The sequence below is a fragment of the Tachypleus tridentatus genome, chromosome 7, assembly GCF_004210375.1.
Source record: "Tachypleus tridentatus isolate NWPU-2018 chromosome 7, ASM421037v1, whole genome shotgun sequence".
Taxonomy (NCBI): Eukaryota; Metazoa; Arthropoda; class Merostomata; order Xiphosura; family Limulidae; genus Tachypleus; species Tachypleus tridentatus.
The window spans coordinates 57,800,069-57,814,897 of NC_134831.1; the positions used below are offsets into that span (position 1 = coordinate 57,800,069).

The window sequence follows — 14,829 nt, forward strand, 5'->3', positions numbered from 1 at the left end:
GGGCTGCGGGAGGTAAGGGAATGACCAGAAAATGGAAAATGGCAAGAGCATATAGCTGATAAAGAGCTACAAGTGCAGAGTTGTGGGGTTTTTGTTTTATTGTGTATAAGTCTGATTCTCTATAATGTTACGCTACATTTTGCTAAATTACCAGTAAAACAAAAGGTAATGTCTTTTCTAGGTGGCGTTGAGTGTTCTTCTGATTCCTTAAATTTCATTTTATTTTTATTTTAATGTCGCAAAAGATTTTCATCTTTTGCTACATTGATTTTGTCTGCGCTACTTTCATAAGCCATTTTTATCAAACGTAAGTCCTGAGCCCAAACAATTACTCGTAGCACTACAATACTGTGTTCGTTCATTCTCTCTGAGCATTATACAGATATGGCTAATCCTTGCACAAATTGGCTGTACTAACTCTCAAAAACTATATTTTTCTAAATTAAAGGCATTATTTCGACCGAAGTCTCAAAATGAGAACACAGCAGGAGGCGTAGTTTGGCCTTTTGATATTACTTTATATTTCGGAGCTGGTGAGCTGGGATTGAACCTTACAAACACATACACACTCTGAGCTTTGGGTACTCGCTGTATGAGAGTTTTAAGCTCAAATCCCGTTCACCGAATATGCTGGCCATTTAGCCGTGAGGGCGTTATAATGTTGAGGGAAATCCCACAATTCGTCAATAAAAGTGTAACTTAAGCGTTGACGGTGGATGGTTTTAACAGTCTTATATTTAGGCTTTCTAACTAGTCTATTAGTTTTAAATTAAAAAAGACAAGCGCAGATAGCCCTCCAGAATCTTTGGGCGAAATTTAAGAACAAACAGTGAGATAATAAGATATGTATAACAAATTTCAACCGCACTATCTCTACTGTATCCAATGTCGACGAGGCATTTCGTCCAGTATCAACACTTACTTAACGGGTTTGTTTTTTTTAATATATCGTTGCAGGGATATTTGGTTTCAAAGTAAAGTAGGGCTTTCCTCAACTGAGGTGTTTAGGAATATTAGTATTCCCCTTCGCCCTGCTCACTGGTGAATATAATAATATTATCATGAGAATTTAAGTTTTGTACCATGTTACTTACTTTGGAAATGCTAATTAGTTTTAGAACTTTAGAAATGGAGTCAGAGAAAAGTGGTCGGCGATAGAAGAGGCAAAGTTTAGCAGACGAAAATGTTCGACTGTAACGTGACGGTCTCTTTTCAGGGTCAACATCTTGGCAGGAATCTGTAAATCCAATGCATCAAAATTAGCTGCGGGAGGTATACGTATACCAGAATCTTGATCACGAGAAGAAAAATGCGTTTGGAAAGGGGAGTACTCCAAGAAACTTGCAACTTACTTAACTTTCTTTAGTGATTAACTTTTATTTCCCTAGATGGCACTGTTTTCAAAATAAATTGATTTCTAAATTCGTTTTACGACAAACCCACATTAGGCTGGCTATCTGCTGTTGCCATCGTGGGGAATCGAGCCACAGATTTTATCATTGTAAGTCTGTAACCTTACTGCTGTCTCACCCAGAGAACTACACCACAACTCATGAATGTTTCAATGAAATTCACAATTTTATTATTTATAATTTCTTTATAATTACGAATGGATTGTCAAGTAGTTAATATGCAACCAACAATTTAAGTTTCTATATGTTTCTTTCTTTTATTTGTTAAGCCCATTTCCTTTAATAATAGATTGGTATTATCAAATAAAGTCTGGAGTTATGTCATACAGCCAGAAGAATGAGGTTTATGTGCAAAAGGAAAAATATATAAAAATAAAAATATCGACTTACAACAAAAAAGTGCAGATATTATAAACAAATCGTTTTTTTTTCTACAATAAGCCTAAAGTGGAAACAGTGTTTAAAGTTACTAAGAGTGATTATTTAGTAGACAGAGAGCAACAGACATAATAGTGAAAATTTCAATAATTCTTATAACGTGACCACAACTAAAAGTGAGGAATACATCTAGCAGTATCGTTGTAATTCGTAAGCGGTTCAGCAGCTTCGAAATTCAGATCTCTATCATAAGGTTAGTATATGTGTTTTTAAAATTAAATAGCTTATGATACTAATGTGATGCTCAATGACTAGAAGAAACACAATTAAAAAGGGTTTAATTTTCACTATATTTTATAACAAGATTGGGAAAGAAGTTTATAAACCCAAACTGAAATCTAGAAAATCACAAATCATCTTCCAGTATCTTCTAGAGAAGAACAAACTGTCCAATTTTGTCAGTCAAAACTGAAAACAGTGCTGGATCTTCATTAGTAACTTTAACAAAACACATACAATACTTTTACTGCAAATATGATTGATACATATCACATCAGATGCTGCTGTTCTTCTGAGGAGTGCAAATTCATGGTCCCCGTATCTGGGCAATACTGTTATTCCTTATATATACAGGAACTCGTCAAAGTAAAAGAGAAAAATAAAGCGTGGGAAGAATACACACAATAGTCAAGTACTTTTCTAAATGTTGTCATGTAAATAGATGATTTGCGCCTTGAAATAATAGATGTGATTTATAAATGTAAAAAAAAAATGTCTTACAGTAAGTTCAACTTTCAGCCGCGGGAGCGTTGTAAGTTACAGTCAATCCCACTACTCGTTAGTAAAAAAGTAGCCCAAGAGTTGGCGGAGGGTGGTGATAACTAGCTGCCTTCCCTCTAGTCTTACACTGCTAAATTAGGGAGGGCTAGCGCAGATAGCCCTCGTGTATCTTTGCGCGAGATTCAAAATACAAACAAACAAACAGTAAGTTCAGTCAGCAAGGATCGCTAGTGTAACCTTCTCTATACCCTGCGGAGCAGCGAGTTCTAGGCTTCTTTCCGCAAAAACAAAAACCGTGACATTGAAGAGATTTACTGAACCTGTAGGTGGTTTCTGGTACCACGGACACGACCTTCTTTCTGGATACACTAGTTTACGTCTGGTGCTTTATTTTCGTTCTCGTACAATCAGCAAAAATGTGAATTATTTTTTTTAAATAATGTATTTGTGGTTCTTCAATACATTTTAAAAATTGTGCCAAAACACGGTTTCTAATATTTAATGGGCTAAGCAGATAGCCCGATGTAGCTTTGCTATAAGACAAACGCACACACACACTAATATTTAAATTTAAATTTGTAGGTGTACATTAAGTAATGAGTCACATTGCTGGCTTTTGTCTTGCATCCTAAGTGAAGGTGAGTCCATCAGGGTTGAATTAATGTGTGTTAAAACAGCTGTAGGATAGCAGAAATATTGGGTACAACTCTTCCTTGGAAGGTACGAGTAGCATTCGTCATTGTTGGAAAATTGCAGAAGAAATCTGTATAAATAAAAAAAGGAAGGAAATTCTTGGTTCAGACTAATCAGTGGCGATCAGTTCAAGAACACTTTATGTCAAATTCACATTCTAACCTGTATGTTTAGACTCAATGAATATCCAGTAGCTTTACGTAGTGTAATATCAGGTCATTTCGTAAGTAATGTCATTTGTAACACTCAGAGTTAAAACGGTTTTGGTTGGTTTTTTTGGTTTTGTTTTAAATTTTCGTGCAAAGCTACACAAGGGCTATCTGCGCTAGCCGTCCTTGATTTAGCAATGTAAGACTAGAGGAAAGGCAGCTAGTCATTACCACCCACCGCCAACTCTTGGACTACTCTTTTACCAACGAATAGTGGGATTGACTGTCACATTATAACACCTCCACGGATGAAAGATCAAGCATGTTTGGTGTGATAGAGATTCGAACCTGCAACCCTCGGATTACGAGTCGAGTGCGTTAACCACCTGGCCATGCCGACCTAGATTTAAAAGGAGAAAAGAACTCAAATAATAATAGTAATTAATTATGTATTTTCCATCACTTTCAATAACAGTCTTCCAATGTCTCAAAACATTTTCAATACTACTCTTATAAAAATCAGGTGGTTTTGAGACAAAAAAGTACAAAGGCTATTTTAAACTCAACCATAGAAGTAAACTGTTTTTCATTCAGAAGTTTGAAACATCATCTGAATGAAAAACAGTTTACTTCTATGATTGAGTTTAAAATAACCTTTGTACTTTTTTGTCTCAAAACCATAGAAATAAACTGTTTTTCATTCAGATGATGTTTCAAGCTTCTGAATGAAAAACATCTAAAGAGATGGTAATCTGAAGGAGCAAGAACGAGATAATAAGGAGGATTGGGAAGTTTCTACCAGCCAAGCTGTTAAATATTTCTGGAAGTGATTCTATCGACGTGAGGATGTGCATTGTTATGGTAGAAAACAACTCGTTTCCAATTCACTAAAGCAGGTCTCTCTTTTTTTTTAGTGCAGTGTTAAGTCGATCCAGTTGCTTACGGTATCTTTCAGTAGTGATTGTCTGGTTTGATTGTAACAACTCAAAGTGTATTACATCACCTTTATCCCACCAAACACTAAGCAAAACCTGTCTAGGGTGGAGGTTCGCATTTGGCTGTGGTGTAACTGGTTCTCTTGCACTAACCCCCTGTCGGCGGCGCTTAACATTTTAATAGAATGCTCATTTCTCATCTCCAGTCACTAGGAGGTTCAGAAACAAAGCTTGAAGTTCACGAGAGTGAAGAGATGTGCATATGTCTGCTCGTTCTTTCATATTATCAGCTGACAACTCATCTTCCCAATTATGAAACTCTTCCAAGTTGTTGCAAATGTTGAAGGAGATAAATTGAGTTTCTGGACTAATTCTTCAACAGTTACAGCACAATCCTTCTCAAATGTTGGTAGATGCAGGTCATTATCAAACTCAACAGGGTGCCCAGTGCAAGCTGCATCTGTTAAGCTTCAGACACCATTTCTAAACTTATTGTACCATCTTTTAAACTTCCTCACATTTCGAATGTCATTACCGTACACTTCTTGAATGCTTCGCGTTGCTTCGGTAACAGTTTTCCCTTTTCTGAACTCGTAAAACATTATGTTCTCCTCTGGTACCTCCATGATAACTGGGGCTTCTAAAATAAACAAAACAAAAACGAGTAAGCAACGAGATGGCTTACACTTAATGCTATCAAGTCATCCCATATAACTTATATGACTTTGAGAATAACTTCATTTAGCCAATAAATGTGCATTTAAACTTATCCTATCCCAAAAAACGACATTAATTATAGAATGACCTGATACATTTATTATATATTTTGTGGCTCTAGTCATGTCACTTTAGAGGCTTAATTGTGAAATCTGGTATTTACTACAGAGGTAAATGCTATATGGATAAGAGAGACCGAAACCTTTAAACCTACAGCGAATTTTAATTATAGATTCTAGACACATTAAAAAAATAACGAGATCATTTGTACAACAAAACAAGGTTCAATAAAGTCATAAAACATATGTTTCCACAGATACTACTCCTGGAGGCTTTGAGTATAATGCAAGCTATATTAAAACAAAATGCTCAAACGTTCAAGTCAAGTGTGTTTTTTGTAGAAATGACCTTTGGAACTTTTAATAAAATGTAAGATTTGAAGAAATAACGCATAAAGGCCTTCAACTCAAATTTACGTTCTGTACAGGAACAATTATTAAAAGCTTAAAATCAGGTAAAGGTTTCATAGAAACTAACCTCAAAGCCTATAAAACAAAGGCTGCTTTTGTAGAGAAAATCCTGCACATCAAGTGTAGTTCATGCAAAACAATAATAAAACCTTAAAGTCAAGTATATCATCCGTCAAAAATACATAAAACTTTCCAATCAGTTTTAGGTTTAGCTACTGTTAAAATAATACATAAGACTTTCCAGTAAAGAATGAATAGTTTCTGTCAAAATAATATATGAAACTTTCATGGATATATATCGTCATTAAAAGTAATAAATAAAAACTAAATCCCAGGTATAACATCTGTAGAAACAACCTAAGAAGGATGCTGATGACACTGATTCAGGTTCTAAACAAAATAAACATAAAACCTTCATCCCAGGTATAGGATCTGTAGAAACAACCTAAAAAGAATGTCAATGATAGTGATTCAGGTTCTATATAAAAAATGAATCATAACTTATCTACGTTCAAACAAATGTTTTCGTCAGATTTTTCTACATAAATGAGGTAAAGTATTAATAACAGAAACTGATTTTTATGCGATACGCAAACTACGCTCAAGATTGTCACTATATTTCATTAAATCTAAAAATATCATAACAATGTTTGGTTAGTACCATTAACCAGGTTTCTCAATGAATAAAAATCTTTTATTTTAAGGAGAACTGTAATTTCAAAATTATCATCTTATCTATTTGATTTTTTATCACACAACCAGAAACTGAAGGATTGCGAACACTTATTATTTTTCAAGAAGTGTATAATGTGTTTTGCCAGTTAATATGATAATATAGCAAACTATTCAAAACAAAGGTATATACTTCGTAAATTGATAATTGCAAGTTGCTCAAAACAATGGTATAGATCTGGTGAAATTGACAATAGCAAACTACTGTGATAAACGGTATAGATCTGGTGAAATTGACAATAACAATTTACTGTAATCAATGGTACGATCTTGTGAAATTGACAATAATAAGCTACCTTAATCAATGGTACAGAACTTGTGAAATTGATAGTGCGTATGGATCATAGGACTATTCTCTCACACAGCAAGCGTATATTCGTTTTTCCTGTACAGTAATCATTATGAATGCGCATAACGTACCAGACTGCCACGTGACCATGTTATGAAACATTAAGAACTACCGTGCTTCTCCGATAATAAGACCTACCCATAAAATAAGACCTAGTGTGATTTTTGGGGATAGTTTTAATATAAGCCCTACCCTTAAAATAAGCCCTAGTTAAGAGTCGCAGGAAGAGGAAAGAAATAAAAAAAAATTAATTTATTAATTAGTTTAGTTAGTTAATTAGTTTTTTTAAGTATTAATCAGTTAGTTTAATAGTTTAATGCTCATGCTCAACATGAGAGAGTAGGTGCGAAAATTCTACAAGAAAATGAGTTAAATGAAAACTCAGCAGGAATTTTAAAAACAGATGATTTGCAAGACTTTCCAGAGGATGATGATATGATTGTTTTTGAATAAATTCCTGTTAATGAGTTTCTGAATGTTTTCGTAATTTCTATTTATTTAGAGGTCTTATAATTTTTACTTTGTAACTTCATTTTTTTAATATATCAAAATAAGACATCCCCCGAAAATAAGCCCTAGTGTCATATTTTGGAGTGAAAATTAATATAAGCCCTGTCTTATTTTCGGAAAAACACGGCATTGAGTATCTGTTGTAAATGTTTTATAGACTCTTAACAGATTGCATTATGAAACACTGGAATACGGCTCTACCAAGTTCTGGTAAGAATGTATTTAGTTTTCTTTGGGCCAAAGTTTGCCGCCTAGCTCTAGATTTAATACACGAAAAGTAAAATTAACCAACAAAAAGGCAAACTTCATGCTTTTTCAAAAGCCATGTTAATGTACAATGTTTGCGATGTGCGTGTGTTCTCTTGCATCTCTGAACGTATGTTAAATACCCAATCGGGTTCGGAGTTTGAATACCTTCAAAACCTATTCATGATCTGTAGACATTTTCTGTAGAGTTTTTGTTTAAATATTAATGACAACTGCTTACATCTACTTGATTAAGCTCACTCGTCCCTGTATACAATGATGAGTTTCTTTGTTCCCAGAAAATCAACACACTTCGACAGTTAATGATTAATTGCTAAGCCTACGTAGCCACTTCTGAGGGTGTTAAAATTAGCCGTTACTGTGTTTCACACACACAACAATAAATAAATTAGAAATATCTTTGTATGAATACGAGTGATGACTGCGTGTAAGTAATCCACATGATACCGACCTGTATTTTTTCTTTCAGAAAAGTATATACTGATAATAAGAGTAAGTAACATCAAAGCAAAATCCTACAGTTTTCTTTTTAAATTGTAACCCATAATATTCGAGAATAAAGTGTCTTAAAAATTTGCTCTTTGAATGAAACAATGGAAAGTTCACAACTATCAGTGTATAATTTTTAAGTAAAATTAATCTGGCATTCTGTATAGCTATTTAAACTTTCCTTTCTTGCGTTCTTACTTATAAATCTTTGAATTAATTTTTATAACGTTACCAGCTGTCTATTTTCTTTTACAAATACAACGTTTTGGTAACAAGACTTAACCTCTAAGTTTATTTTTGCTGTTTCTTTTAATGTCACGCAAAGCTACACGAGGGCTATCTGCGCTAATTGTCCCTAATTTAGCAGTGTAAGACCAGATGGAAGGCAGCGAGTCATCCGAGTCATCACCACCCACCGCCAACTCTTGGGCTACGCATTTACAACCGAATAGTTGGATTGACCGTCACATTATAATGCCCCCATGGTTGAAAGGGCAAGCATGTTTGATGTGACGGGGATTTGAACCTGGGACCCTCAGATTACGAGTCGCGCGCCCTAACCACATGGCCATTCCGGGCCTAACCTCTAAATACATTTCGACAATTAGCATGTGCAAGCGAGGTCTTTCTCCAAATGAACGAGTTTATGCTATTTCCCCAGCATAATTAGCACGTGCAAGCCGGGTCTTTCCTTCAAATGAACGAGTTTATGCTATTTCCCCAGCATAATTAGCATGTGCAAGTCGGGTCTTTCCTTCAAATGAACAAGTTTATGCTATCCCCCCAGCATAATTAGCATGTGCAAGCTGGGTCTTTCCTTCAAATGACATATTTTATGTTATTCCACCTCCCCATTAAAGGTGAATAAAAATTACCGATATTACTGTTAATGATTTTTTTACATATTATAAAATTTTGCCTCTTTTATGAAGGTCAAAATAAACGTTATTCTCTTTTAGCATCTTGCATATTCCTGTATTCCATATTTCTTCTTTTTATCTATTAAAGGCTTTTATCTTAACAGTGGGTTCGCTGATGTAATGAAATATTCATAAGTGATATCGTTGAGACTTTTGAGTAAACAATTATTTTGAAAATATTACGGTAAATTTAAGTTAAAATATTGACCATGTTTAAAAATATTTATGTTGTTTATCTCCCAAGAGTCATGTTTCTAGTTTCAAATCTACACAATGGGTTATTTGTCGAAGGAAATTTACTGCTTACTTATTAGGGAAATAATACTTCTAGTTTAATCAAAAATTCAATAGCGATATTTAAATACATAACAGGTCATGATATTATACTAAAATCCAATCAACCCTACAATATCTAAAGACAACCGTGACAGCAGGACATCATGGCTAAACCAGTTCAAGATTGGATTACTCGAACAACTGTTACCCAATGAACAGGTTCAGATTGTGCTGAGCTAATTTTTACAAATCGAACTCTAACCTTATTACTGAAGGATAATATATAATAAAAACAGTTGATAAAATTAGGATCAGTTTTGAAAATATATGTTGGTATTCTTTACTAATACACACACACAGAATATCAACATTATAAAAACACTTTTCTGTTAATCTGAAACAAGTAATCTTTCTTAACGTCCCTCCTTCTAATTGTGCTTTTTTTCAATAATAAAACATCGGCTTAAATAACGGAAAACGAACAGGTGATTAATACGTGTGCTTATCTCGTGAACGTTACGAACAGGTGATTAATACGTGTGCTTATCTCATGAACGTTACGAACAGGTGATTAATACGTGTGCTTGTCTCGTGAACGTTACAAACAGATGATTAATACGTGTGCTTGTCTCGTGACCGTTACGAACAGGTGATTAATACGTGTGCTTATCTCGTGAACGTTACGTTGTTCTTGTTAACACTTGTTCAGTTGTTTCCCTTATCGAGCTTAGCGCAAACATTTCCTACAGTGCAAATATCAAAACGATCGTGTCGGTCAGCTCCCTTGTTTGCGATAGTTCCTAACATTCACGCTAGTCTTTAGTTATTGGAAAAGCGTTTCTTCATTTGCCTCCTCCACATAGGAACTAGAAACGCTACCTTGTGGCTTCGTTATTTCAAAACACAGAATAAATAAAAAGTTTCGAGATTTCAAAAAACATGTTCTCATTGGTTATAATTTCTGTAAAAATCAAAAACTGGATGAAGTTGTTTTATTCTGCGTGTTATAAAAATATTTAATAAAACTTCATTGTCGTTGTCAATGAATTTCATGAAGAATTATCTTCTATCTCGTGTACGTGTCTTTCAGTTAAAAAGTTCTGTCGTCTGCTCCATAAGGAAAGTGAATGTATTTAGCAGAATGTATGAATATTATTATGTTCCTGTAAATTCGATTTAAAGATGAATACTAAGGATAAAACATCTCACATTTTCGAAGGAAAATATAGTATAATATAGTACTAAATTCTGTGTAAAGTATGGGATCGTGTATTTGCAATCCAATTGTCTAAGTACGACGAATTCTCAAAGAATATGGCAAACCTTTATCCGATTAACTCGAAATGGTTTTGTTTTAAACTTACCAAGTAACGTAAACAATGAAACGATAGAGATACCATTTTGCCTCTACTCTCGTGCAACTTGTAACACCTTGATTTATACATTTTTATTTGATACTAACAAACCAAAATACATTTTTAATTACTTCTTAATCCATACCAACTGTAATTCGAATATCATATATTCACAGTGTTGAACTAAGAACGTATTGGGTCTGACATGGGTCTCCTGATTAACTGTTCTACTGACAAGTTATCTATGGATGACGGTGGTAGACGTGAGGGATCTGGTAATTTTGGTGAAGTTCCGTTTGCTGAAAGTAATATGATCCATAAGCAAGAAAAGGATTCACGGATGTCTTCACTATTTAAATATTCACTCCCAAAAGATGAACTGGAGAAAGTTCCAAATGGTTACTTTTGCAAAAATGGTGTGCTCATGAGAAAATGGAAACTACAAAATGTACCAGCTCCGGAGGATGAGGCTGTGGTTTATCAAATTATTGTTTCAAGAGCATACGATTCTAAAATATTGAAAGTTGCCCATGTAATTCCTATGGGAGGTCATTTAGGAGTCAACAAGACATATGGCAAAATGTAGAGACGTTTATAAAACTTGTCATCATAATGTCAATTGACTAGAAAACCTAATAATGAAATTTCTGTTACTAATTTAAAACCTATCCCAACGTTCGAAAAACATCTCAGTTATGTTACAACTGATTGTGTTAAGCCAAAGAGATAAGATATGTGTTTACAGGGGCGTAGCCAAGGGTGGGTTTTGGGGGTTAACCCCCCCATGGACCCAAACCTTTTAGACAAGTTCAGTTGCCACCTGTGAAGTTTCATAAAGATCCGTGATTGCATGGTAGATAATTTCACACACAACAAATGGTCAAATGCAAATTTCTGATTGAACACTCTTTTAATATAGCAAGTTTTGTCAGAACCAGAGAAATACAATCGCATATCTATAAAAGGCTCAAACGTCTGTTCGTTCTTGCCAGGACATCTACAACACAGTTTGGTTCAACTTTAATATCACAGTGAATGTATAATGATGCCAAGCCATTCAATCGATCTTCAGTGGTGGTATTTCTCAAATATGTTTTGAGTCTTCTAAGAGTTGAAAACGAACGCTCCACTGAACATTTCTGTATTGCACATTGCATAAGCATTTATGACTTTTTTTATCTGTTGTTCGCAAGTGATTTGTAACAAACCATAAGTTCACCTACTGCAGCTAGTGAAGTGCTGTCAATGTCAGCCTTGTATATATTGACCAACTCTTTAATTTGGTCACATTGTTGTGCTGTAGGTTCTGACCGTTCTGTGGTAGATCCAGATGGTAATAGACACATGAAGTTTGTAAGGAGAGTTTTGTGACTGGACAGACGGTCACATATTTATGAAAGAAAGTGATCAACAAATGGTACAAATACAACAATGCGAAAGTACTCCTCAGGGCTAGTGGTTTGTGGGTTAGCACGGTACATCTGTCTTTTAGCCTGCCTTGGCATTATGATGTCAATTTGAAGCTCACTACACAGAGTTTGAGCCTCACAGAAAATGTTGTTAAATTCATTCACAGTATTATTTCTGAGTGAACAGATTAAATCTTCCACTATTTCTGCGTGATACATCGCAGCACGTAAATCAATGTTCTGTTGCTGCAGTAAGTTGCACAGAGGTAAACTAAAGGAAAACAATTTAGCAATGGTAAGTGGAGTGATGATGAATTCTGGCTGTGTAATAGAACACAACAATTGATTGGCTTGCGTAGCAGAATCTCTGTCTTGCAAACCTGATATGGTCTCAAGGGCATCTGCAACTGTATGGATTAATTCCAGAAAGACAATAACTGAGTCATGCCTCTCAACCTACTGGGTAGGGTAGAGTCCTTTCAAACTTTTTTTCAATTCAGGTGCTTTATGCTCTACCGAAAGAGCCAAAACGTGCTTTCATTTGGGTGTATTGAGAAAGTTTTCAATGCTAGAAATTACTCCCATACAATTTCACACAGGAACTTCTTTACAAGCATCAGAAATTGCCAAGTTTAGGGAATGGGCACTGCAGTGTACATAGGGTGCAAGTGGAAATTTATCAGTTATGTGTCTCTGGACACTACTGAATTTCCCACTCATAGAGGCAGCACCGTCGTACCCTTGTCCTCGCAGGTAAGCCATGTCAATACTATATTTTGTCAGATTGGTTATGATAACATCACCCAAGTTTCTGCCTGTCACATCATAAACAGGTATAAATTGCAAAAAATCTTCTCTCATCGCAACAGAGTTGTCATTGGCATGCAAATGTCTAACACACAGCGAAAACTATTCAATGCCTGAAATATCTGTTGTTTCATCAGCTAATATTGAGAAACACTTTGCAGCATTAATCCTGTTGACCAAAGCATCAAGAACATGAGTATTACAGACATTGATGATTTCATTTTGAATTTGAGGACTCAGATACGTAGTATTCATCTTTGTACTCTTAAGACTTGCTGAAAGATTGACATCACCCTTTGCCCTGTAGCGCAATATTGCCCGAAAATTCCAATTATTGATGGGGTCCTCATCAGTTTCACCAACAAACATTGGACCAGAATCATATTTCCCCTCAAAGCTAAACCCTGTCTCCCACACAGCAATACAGTATCAATAATAGGCATTAAATATTGCCAGTTCTGTTCAATTTCTTGCTTGTAAGTTGCATCAAGTTGCAAGTGCACGAACTTGTGTTTACGACCTGTAGAAAATTGTTAGCTTTTACTTTGCTGTCTTGGTGGTACTGTTTCAATTCACGTGCTTTGAAGTCTTCAACAGCCTTCTTCCAGTTTGTGTATGGAAATTTCACTAGTTGTCCCAATTTCTGGCTTCCAACACCAGCACCATCAAGAGCAAAAAGACAGCAGTACTTGCAGAAAGCACCCTTTGCATATTGACTGTAGGGTAGCCATCTCCACTGTGAAAACCAACGATGCTAAAAACGTGCTTTCTTCGACCACGCTGGGGGAAAACATAATCACTTCTTGGCTTCCAGGCATTCTCAAGGAGGCATTTTTTTGGTTTCAGCGTTTATCTAAAAGAGACAGAAAGACATAATTCTAATTAATTTATTTTGCACATAAGAAAGTTTGTTATGAGAGTACAATAACCTCGAAAAGAAAGGCTTAGAGCTGTACTTCACAGAGCAGGCCTAACATCCTGTAGCTGTAGGCCTACAATCACTAGCAGCAATGAATATTCAGTCTAGAACTCATCAGAGTGTTTGCATGATTTTTAATACAAAATTAATATAATGAGTAGTCAACTTGCCTGTTTACAAATGCTGACATCATCAGAAATGTAATTTCCAATGTCCCAGACTGGACCTGAGGTGGTAGTGGCAGCACTGGTAAAAGGCCACGGTGATGACTCTGACAATTCAGCTGACAATTCTGATTCAACTTGATTGGCTGCAGAAGATTGATCACGTTCAGCCTCATGAATGGGTTTAAATAACCCATGCAGTGTCTTTTGCTTTTTCAAGCTTGACATAGTGAATGATTATTTATCGCAACTTTTGTTTGTCAACGTCACATTCACAGTACCATTGGCGCCATCTATAGTGAATCATTCACTATATGGCGTCAACGGCTCTAGGTCAGTGCCATGGTGCTGCCAGCCTGCCACGGTGCCACCCACTGTTTATTTGTGAAGTTAATTCTTGAAATCCAGGGAATCTGAACATACACTGTCCATGATATTTGAATACAGATTATAGACACTATACGTATATTTTGCACCATCCTGAGTGACTCTATATTTTATATGTTGATGAAGGGACTGCAGGCCTACTTTGCTGGGCATGATAACTTTAAGTTATGTATTATATATATAGGACTATATATTTATTTATGATTAAAATAATAATACAAACACCTCAGTGTGCCATTCTGAAATTTGCCAAAAAGGTGGTTTCAGAATGCATAATTCAGGCTTTTTTTTATGTTTTATTAAAAACTTTGTTGGGGGCATGCCCCCGGACACCCTAGCATGGCTTCGCGCCTGCGTCGCTTGCATCAAGCACTCAAACTAACCCCCCAATGACCATTTCTTGTGTGTTTAAGCACATCACGTGCTGTGTAATTTTATTATCATAAGGCTATTTGCATTCACTGCACTATATATGTTATAATTTTAGAAACTGTGTAATTCATTGACAATGTAATTCTATCAGTGTGTGTATATATACATATACCTGTAATATCTTAGTGAAAAACTGTCTAATATCAATTTTAATTCTCTAATGAGGGAGATATAACGTTTGTTTCACTACAGTTTTTCTTTGCATGTGACGTATATTCATGACTATGTATTGCGCAAGACCTGCCTGTTTTCGAAATTTGTAAAAGATTCTTGAGAGTA

The 14,829-nt window shown here is 35.4% G+C and overlaps 1 protein-coding gene across 2 annotated transcripts in view; it reads right to left on the reverse strand.

The window, feature by feature from the left end:
- Positions 1–4,075: 4,075 nt before the first annotated feature.
- Positions 4,076–14,829, reverse strand: part of LOC143258003 (uncharacterized) — a 44,596-nt gene continuing 33,842 nt past the window's right edge. For both annotated transcript variants that reach the window (XR_013032085.1, XM_076517047.1), the window contains exon 2: positions 4,076–4,987. Coding sequence is in view for 1 of the 2 variants with exons in the window: in XM_076517047.1 (XP_076373162.1) it covers positions 4,818–4,987 (170 nt within the window). In the remaining variant the exon portion in view is untranslated. The remainder of the gene's footprint in view (positions 4,988–14,829) is intronic.